This window comes from Limulus polyphemus, unplaced genomic scaffold (genome assembly GCF_000517525.1).
Source record: "Limulus polyphemus unplaced genomic scaffold, Limulus_polyphemus-2.1.2 Scaffold2642, whole genome shotgun sequence".
NCBI lineage: Eukaryota > Metazoa > Arthropoda > Merostomata > Xiphosura > Limulidae > Limulus > Limulus polyphemus.
Genome location: NW_013668252.1, coordinates 165,124 through 174,277, shown reverse-complemented (window position 1 = coordinate 174,277; position 9,154 = coordinate 165,124). Strand labels below are relative to the sequence as shown.

The 9,154-nt window shown below is 34.1% G+C and overlaps 1 protein-coding gene across 3 annotated transcripts in view; it reads right to left on the bottom strand.

The window, feature by feature from the left end:
• Positions 1-3,326: 3,326 nt before the first annotated feature.
• LOC106467517 (ribonuclease P protein subunit p25-like protein) overlaps positions 3,327-9,154 on the bottom strand; it is a 10,416-nt gene continuing 4,588 nt past the window's right edge. For all 3 annotated transcript variants that reach the window (XM_013927877.2, XM_013927876.2, XM_013927878.2), the window contains exons 4-6: positions 7,952-7,986; positions 7,277-7,393; positions 3,327-3,639 (exon numbers count right to left, since the gene is read on the bottom strand). In XM_013927877.2, the coding sequence (XP_013783331.1) occupies positions 3,438-3,639; positions 7,277-7,393; positions 7,952-7,986 (354 nt within the window). In that variant the 3' untranslated portion in view covers positions 3,327-3,437. The remainder of the gene's footprint in view (positions 3,640-7,276; positions 7,394-7,951; positions 7,987-9,154) is intronic.

Genomic DNA, 9,154 nt, shown 5'->3' with positions numbered 1-9,154 from the left:
AATGGTGGGTCCCATTTTTAATCTGGACTAACACTACAAGAGCTGACCAGGGACTATCTGATTTCTCGACTATCCCGTCCTTAATAAGGCCACCCATCTCTTGTCGTTTTGCTGGAGCTATTTTCCTCGGAGGGATCTTTATTGGATGGTGATTGCCTGTGTTTATTCTGAGCTCTACAATGTCTGTGCAGCCGAGGTCATGATATCCTTTCGAAAAGACGTCTGCATAATTCGCCAAAAGTTCCCTGACCTGAAGAGCCTGTGATGATGACAAATGGACTATACTCTTCTTATAGAGGTCAGTTAAATGTTCTGGGAGAGGATGTCCTTTGTTTATGGTTGTATTTCTTGCCTTAACATTGACTGGCTCTACCTACTGGCACACACCCAACAATGCCCCCTTCCTTAAGTGTTTGCTCACATTTAGAGAAATTGGCCACTGTTATGGGTGCTACTTGATGACCTGCCACACGTAACATTCCAATCTTCACATCCGCTGGCCTGGATGGGTTTTCCACTGCTTCTACAAGCATTGGGCTTCCTTGGGGATGTTCTTTTATTCTACCCCAAATTATCTTCTTTGACATAGGGGGTATTGTAATTGACTTAAGTGCTGTGACATGCAAATCAACAGATGCAGCAACACTTACTGGAATTTGGCCTTTGTTTCCCAATCGTCATTTTATGGAAGTTAACTACACACTTCCTCGGTAGTAAGAAGTCCAACCCTAATATGCATTGGTCTTCAATGTCAGCCAAGTATAGTTTGTGTCTGTCCTTTATTCCCATGAGCTCAATAGTTACCCACACTGGTCCCCACAACCTTGCATAATGTCCTGTCACACCAAAGAGCTTCTGTATGGCTTCTGGTACTCCTTTGTGATCTAGCACCTTAATACTCACAAGGATTTGTTGAGATTCAGAATCTATGACAAAGTTCCACTTTTGGCCATCCAGCTTTCCTGTCATGTAGACACTGTGTGTGCTTGCCATTTTACACTTAGCTGTTGGGACTTTCACAATGTGGGTTGGTGGGCATCCATCAGCACCAACCACTACTGGTTTCCCGAAGCTGACTTATTGGTAGTATTCTTCTTACACTGGCTCCTCATATGTCCTTATTCTCTACAGTTCCAACTACCCTTTCTGGGTAGCAGCCTTTCCTGCCGTGGCATCTTCTCTGTGTTGAAGTTGTCGGCATTGAGCTCTCTTGTGCCCAGGTTTGTTACAGTGCCAGCAAAGTCCCTCAAACTTCTCCGAAAGCTGCCCTTTTCTGGCCTTGAATCCTGATGACTGTACCAACCTTGGTACCTCTGTGCTGGACTTAACATGGGATTCTAATTCAAGATCTCTGGCCATTGCATCTTGTATAGTAGAGAGGTGTGCTTGGTTTACTTGTATCTTCAGTTGTGGACAGTCCAAGGCATCTACAAACTGATCCCTCAGCAACAGCTTAAGGACATTAGGTGGCGCAGTTGGGTAGGCCTTGTGTGCCATACTTTCCAAATCCTGTGCCAGCTCTTGCAGGCTCTCCCCTTTAGCATGGACTCTAGTCCTAAACCTAGCCCTGTAGACTTCGGACTGATTTTGAGTTCCATACCAGAGTTCACAAGTACAATAGCTTATGCTCAAGGAGTAGTACTAGATTCTATGCAAGGCCACATCAAGGTATAGTGCTGCTCTAGGCAGATATGCATTCTGGAGGTTCTATAGGTTATACAAATACAATATGTAAACTGTACGATTGAGAAAAGTATCACTTTGCACTCTGACTTGTCAGTGTCTGAGTCAGACTGATGTCATCAATTCCCACATATCTTGAGTAGAAATGCCTTTGTAACTCATCTGATTTTTTGTATACAACGTACTTGTACATTATACTAAAAACTTGCCACATTTCATGTATATACACATAGTAAGTTTGGAATTATAATCAATATTTCTTGTCTAATATCAAATCGATACAATGGTACCCAGTATGCTCTAGTCCAGAACACTTTAACTGTCATGAATTTAGTTGGTGTTTGGGTTTATTTTTACTACATATATGATATGCACTACATTATTAAATGTAAGATTTAGTTTTAACCAAAAGTATTCTGGTACTTATTCCTTGTTTAGAATATTTTGAGGAACTGTTTGATTGTTTTAAAACTTTAGTTTACTGTCTATGGAGCTATTTGTATCAGAAAAAGTTTTCACTTTTTGCTAGGAGGTTTCATTATAAGCAAAGAAAATAACAAGAAGGATTTAATTTTATCACCATTATATGTAGAAAATTAGCAGCTTTAGTTATTGATACTGTTTGAAAGAAAATCTACAGTTGATGTTGTACTTTTAAAAAATAACTCAAAACAGCAGTAAACAATCAAATCACATGATAAGTAAAAACTTAATAATTTGTAAAAAGTGAATGACATAAGAACATTATGAAATTTAATTAGAAACATAAAAATTGTGAGAAGACAGCTAGCAAGTGAAACAATAAAAGTAAAAACTAATCAAAGAAACGGAGAAATGTCAATGGCCCCCATTATATTTATGCTCCGCGACAATTTAAGATAATAAATAAAGATGAGCAATCTGGCTAACCCTAACCATGATTTAATATATTCTATAAACCACATGAAAACTTAATACATCCAAACAACTACTGAAAAAAACAACATTGTTTGAACCAAACTACACAGTAAATTTAAGTTTATTTTACATATTGAAAGATCTGTTTCGTAATAAATTGAAAACATTCCGTTGATAGGACCAATCACTAATATCATGATGGGATACAGATTAATATTAGTATATATCTGTTTATCTTTGAGATTTTGATCCAAGAATCACCAGGATGATAAATCCAACTCAGCTAAAATTTATGAAATACCCCCCCTAAATTTTGTCACATTCCGACAGCAAATTGCTAATTTCACAATTTAATCTTATCATGATGCATACGTAGAGTGAGACATTGAAGATTAAGATCAATATTCACAATCAATTTTTGTCTCATTACCACCATGCCCATTGTCCCTTATACTGCTGAATAACCATCCTAAGGATGGTTATGTCAGCTAGTGTACGTACCGAACATAAGTTAACACAAAGAAATTAGAGGAAGGGTACCCTAAATAAGCTATTAAATCAAGCAATTTTATCTCTTACATATATAGATATAAAAAGATCCACGTTATTTTAACCTGTGGCTACTGAGTAATGTGTTGCAAAAAGAGAACTTCACCCATTTATCTTACTGTTCTATTTTTTCTGGACATAAAATTTCTCCTACAATTTTCTCCTTTTCTCTGAAATAGAATACACTAAAAATAATATTTGTGATATCAATAGAACAATTTTTATTTCTTTAATAGTACATATAACTGTTTAACTGTTGAAAATAAATATGTCCATCTACATAAATGTTTAAGGCTCTGAATTTTAAATCAAACTTCTTCTACTTTTGTTCCCTCACTCCGACTTCCTTCTCGTTCAGATTTGGATCTCTGTTTTTTCCGAAACTTCTGTCTTCTTGCTTCACCTGATGATTCAGGACCATGAAAATCTCTGAATTTCTTTTGCGTTTGCTTTTTTTCTTTTGTTGCTTCACTTTTCCAGAAAGAATTCAAATTTCCCGGAGCTTGGTACCTGGATTAATAGTCAGAATATTACATCAATATGACAAAGACATTGTCAGCTACTCTCATAAACATCTCAAGTTGTAAAACAGTAAAGTTACATTTTCAGGCTGCTTATTGCTGAGGGCAACTGCCTGAAAAAAATTATAAATAATTCTATATTTGTTAACTAAATAACATAATTACTCATGTGAGAATGTATTTTTAAAAATCATAGCTTTTCAGACAAAGAAAAAAAGAATCTAAGCCACATATATTTTAACAAAAACTAAAAGGTTTTAATTTAGAATATCCTCAAAAATTTCTGCAGTCCGCATTTAAAAATAATCATTAACTTGCACTGTTTGAAATGTATTAATGTCAAAATGGAATTATTTTTCTATGTTCACGTAAATAACTATACTAACTTCAGAAAAATGGCATAAAACTTGTAGGTCAAAGGTCAATTTGAAATATCTAGTGCAGTTGATACTATAAAAAGTAGCACACACTGCATTTACACATCTCCTTTATAAGAAAACTAATTTCAAAACAAGACAGAGAATAACAATTCATCAAGTTAGATAAGCATTCACCTGTTGTTATGTGTTGAGACTAGCCATGTAACATTTTAATGAGGCTATTTAATCTTTATGTATTTTGTGTTAAATGTCTCAAGGTCACTATAAATTGTTTAGATAATTATCTAGATTCCATTAAAACCAAAACTGGGTGAGCTATAAAGTTCAGATGTTAATAACACTTAGTTTCATTTCCAATGACAGAGAGAGAATAAAGCATACATGGTATTCTATGCAGCCAGAGTGACAGAAAGCAAAGGTTTGAGAACCAGTAATAAAAAATACAAATAAAACGGCAAAGTTCAAGATCAATAACAGCTTAAACACAGTCTTGAGCCTTTGTTTCTTGGTGCAAGAAAGTGGATCCATTAATCCTTGATGAGCTGCAGATCAGTCAAGAAGCAAGACAGTCTGAAGACAATTCATCAAACGTTAAAATGCTATAAAGTATACTGCACTGAGAAACATCTGGATATTTATAACCAGAGTTATACACCAATGGTGTTCATGAATGAACTGAAAAAAGATGTATTGAATCAACTTAAGATGTTCAACTTTTATTATCTAGTAGAAGATCTTTAGATTTTACTACCATGAGCAAATAACTACCAATAAGCAAATGTAATTGACTATGTATGCTGTGTATGCAAGGAACTACTTAAAACTTAGAAACATAAACATTTAAAAAATGCTATAGATAAGCTCTTTGTGCTACTGCTGCCTGCTCTCCAGAAGACAGTCTATTTCATGGCTTGCTGGCCAGGTAAAGGGGCATCAATACACTTGATCTTGTCCATAGTAAAGCACGTCTCACCCCTTATGTACACAGAGGTTCTATTGTTCCCTCTGCAAAATACAGACAAATGGTCAACTGTCCATGGGTCACTTCTAACCAGCACTGGTTGGACTTCCCACTAAAAATCAGTTCACCTGCTGTACAGACAAAGTTACCAGAGTTTCTGCAGTACATCTATTAAGTGAACGCCAACTTCAGACCCGAGGTCTGCAATGACAATCTTTATTTTATGGTTAACATGATTTAGACCTAGTCAGAGAAGTGACTGTATGTTCACACAGTGTGCCGTCATTTGCCAGAATGAAGTGAGTACCTACTGGCCTGAGTGGTGGTCACTTGGATACAAGTTGGTATCCACTATGGTTCCTTCAGCTCCACATTCCTTTCCTACCAGCCCCTGGTTCTGTTTATATAACAACCAGATAGTAGTGGAGGAATGCAACAGAATTACATGACAGCAGTGGACCATCATCACAGCCACAGTGATCTCGGAAACCACAGCTGAGGTTTAGGACAAGCTTGAGACCTCTGCACTGACAGAAGTTGTTTTAGTATCTGTTTGTATTTGTTAGATAAGTAATTTTACTGAGGCTATAATTAGTTATTTTTTCTGCGATATGTGATTAAAGTTTGATTTGTTTCTTTTTTGTATTAGAATTAAAGACAGATGGATCAGCTTAGATGTAAGTGTGTGTGTGTGTGGTACAGGACTGTATTATGATTTAGCTCCCACCCAGTTAATATGTTAAATTTCCAATATTTCTGTATTTTCTTCCAGTTTAGTTTGGATGCAGAGTTGCTCAAGTAAGCCATTCAAGTTTCCCTTCCTCTGGTGTGCATAGGATGAAATTCCTTAACTGGTAATTAGCCATGTTTTCTTACAAGAAAGACAACTCATGGCATTGTGAAATATGTGTTTGTCTTGTTTTGTTGGTAAATGAAGTAGAGACCAAGGATTGTCACACCCCCTCACTAGAATCACAGTGGACACAGGGGATGTGTTTAAGGTGGAGTTATGGGCAAACCTGACTTTGTTGATGTTATTGTCGTTTGTATATAAAGCCAGGTTTACCCCTGTAAGAGCAACATTTTGAATTTTGTTAGGTGTGATATCACTTTTGCATCATTTAATATTACAGTACTTGAATCTTAACTTATGAGGTTGTTTTATTAAGCTTATAAATTTACTTTTAGTGTAGCTTACAAGAAGGAGCACAACGTATTTGTAACAGAAGCTATTAAAATTTTCAACAACCTTCTTTTGCCAGTTCAATGTATTTATAATAAAACTTGCCATTGTATTTTGTATCGTGTTTAGGACCTTGTTTGTAAAGAATATTGCGTACCATCTCTTTCTTTACGACAAACTCTAGAAAGAAAAAAACACTCTATAACTCAATATTATCTAAACTCCAGTTAGCAGGCCCTAACTGCTACTCCAAGGGAAGTTCACGCAACAGAAAATACCACAACTACTCTTCACCTCAGTAACCCCTACAATTCTGCAAGGCATGTTATCATTCTCCTTGTTGCTCCAACAGGTGTTTGATACAACTTGTATCAACAGGTGTTTGATACAACTTGTATCAACAGGTGATTCAAAATTCCAACCACCTTATGTCTATTTGAAGACTCTCGTGGAAAAATTCTAATCAATCTAATCTATGAGAATAAGATCTGGGCTGTGAGTTTGAAGGTGATGATTAGATTGTCGATTCTCATTAATTGTATTTGGAAGAAAATGAAAAGTGGCAATGTTCTAAGTCTGTGATTTACTTCTCATTAAACCTTACTATAATTAAAATGTTAAGACCTGGCATTCTAGGACACAATGAGTTGGTTCATAGTTCCATTACGTTGAAAGTAATCATTGATGATATACACAATAAAAATTTACTTCTGTAAACACTACAGACTATAACAAAACTTTTTTTTCAAATAACCATGACAAATAACCACACACAATAACTTTTATCTTCAAATCTTTCCTTAATGAGTGGATACAAAAAATTAAATGAAAACCTTGAAACAACCATGATAAATGTGCAAAAACATGCTATTATAGATAAAGTAACATTTAAAAGGAAGTAATGCAACCTAAAGCTAAGAGAGGGACACCACCATCAACTTTCATCCTCCAATTACCACAGTGTGGTCTGACTTTAGTACTACTATTATTAGGACAACTTGAATATACGATATACATATTAAGGACATTAGGCTCACATCTTGTTAAGTTTCCGAGGTTTCCAGTTGTTTAACACAAATACAAACGTTCTTCTAATACATACCCTAACTCGTTGTTGTCCAGAGGATCTTTACACAGCAGGATGTAAATTGCTGGAATTTCTCTTGTTACTTTCAACTTGTCTAATTCTTCAGTTTTTGGTTTCCATAATTCCTCTACCCTTAACATTATAAAACCTTACATTTATGAAAGAAAAAAAAACTCTCCATAATTTACTGTGTGTTCGGGTTTGTCCAACAAAGATCAACATCAAATTTTTTTGTACGTCATATTTTAAACAGAGGTAGTGAATTATAACTTCAACACCCATGAATTTTCCCAAAATTTGGTCACTCTTAAACATATAGTCGTGGATAGCTCATATATTTGTTTTAACCAAGAAAACAAATTTCTTATATAAACAAGTGAAGTAGTATTCTGATGTCAACCAATTACATGTACTAAAACAGTATTTAAAACAAATTTTTGATGATTTACAAGCATTTCCTTTTAAAAGCTGAAAATAAAAATCTAATGAATATTTCTCAACAAACAAAATGTTTTATACTTCATTATGGTCATAAAGCTTTAACTTACATTTTTCTCTCTAAGTTACTTTTATTTCTGTGATATTTCATTGACATCAAAGTTTTAAGATTTGTATTGTACTCAAGATTTATATGTGTGAAAAGATATTACTAAAACTATTGAGATATAAAGTGAAATAAAAATAAGTTACCTTTTGTAGCCAATTTTAGTGATTTGGTGTAAACTCTGGAAGAGGAAAAAATTTCTCGCATATAAAAAAACACAAAAAATTCAAGTTTTTAATGAAAACAAATGTCCACACAATCCAAAAACACATTATGTATTAATGTCCAATTCTACACACACACATTAAACAGATATACTCTGAAAACTAAGTAGAAGAGTTGATCTATGTGTAATTATTTAATGGATTAATAACCTGCATATACTACAAAAACTACTAAACTTTGAATTGTATGGTAGTTTATCTAACCACAAACAACCAAATACTGAATATCAATTTAAAAATAAATGGACAATGACTAAAGAGGTTAACTAAGTACATTGTAGTACTAACACTACCTGCTTCACATTTTCCCGAGGTAGTTTCGAATATTCTGCTCATAATGGTGAAATGAAATGATATTGTTATCTCAACACAAGGAAAGTACTTAGATATACATCAATACTACTGTTTAATGGAAAGATTGGCTATTAACCAATACACAGTTAGTTTATTGTACAACAGTGTGTGTTTTTCTTATAGCAAAGCCATATCAGGCTATCTGCAGCATCAACCGAGGGGAATCGAACCCCTGATTTTAGCACTGTATAACAGTAAGCTCCAACAGGACATGTAGGAAAAAAAATCACAGCATCTCGGACAAATACGTGTTCACATTCTTTACTTTAAACACTTAAACAGCAAAAAATCATCAGCCTTTTAACTGAAGTTCTATTAACAGATATTGAATAATAAATTAGATTATAACCATTATTAACCAACTAAAAGTATTCTTATAATTCTAAAAAAATAAAGTGAGTAATTAATAACTACTGTGTTCACATTCTTTAGTTTAAACACTTAAACAGCAAAAAATCAGCCTTTTAACTGAAGTTCTATTAACAGATATTGGATAATAAATTACATTATAACCATTATTAACCAACTAAAAGTATTCTTATAATTCTAAAAAAATAAAGTGAGTAATTAATAGCTACTGTGTTCACATTCTTTACTTTAAACACTTAAACAGCCAAAAATCATCAGCCTTTTAACTGAAGTTCTATTAACAGATATAAATCACATTATAAGCATTATTAACCAACTAAAAGTATCCTTATAATTCTAAAAAAATAAAGTGAGTAATTAATAGCTACTGTGTTCACATTCTTTACTTTAAACACTTAAACA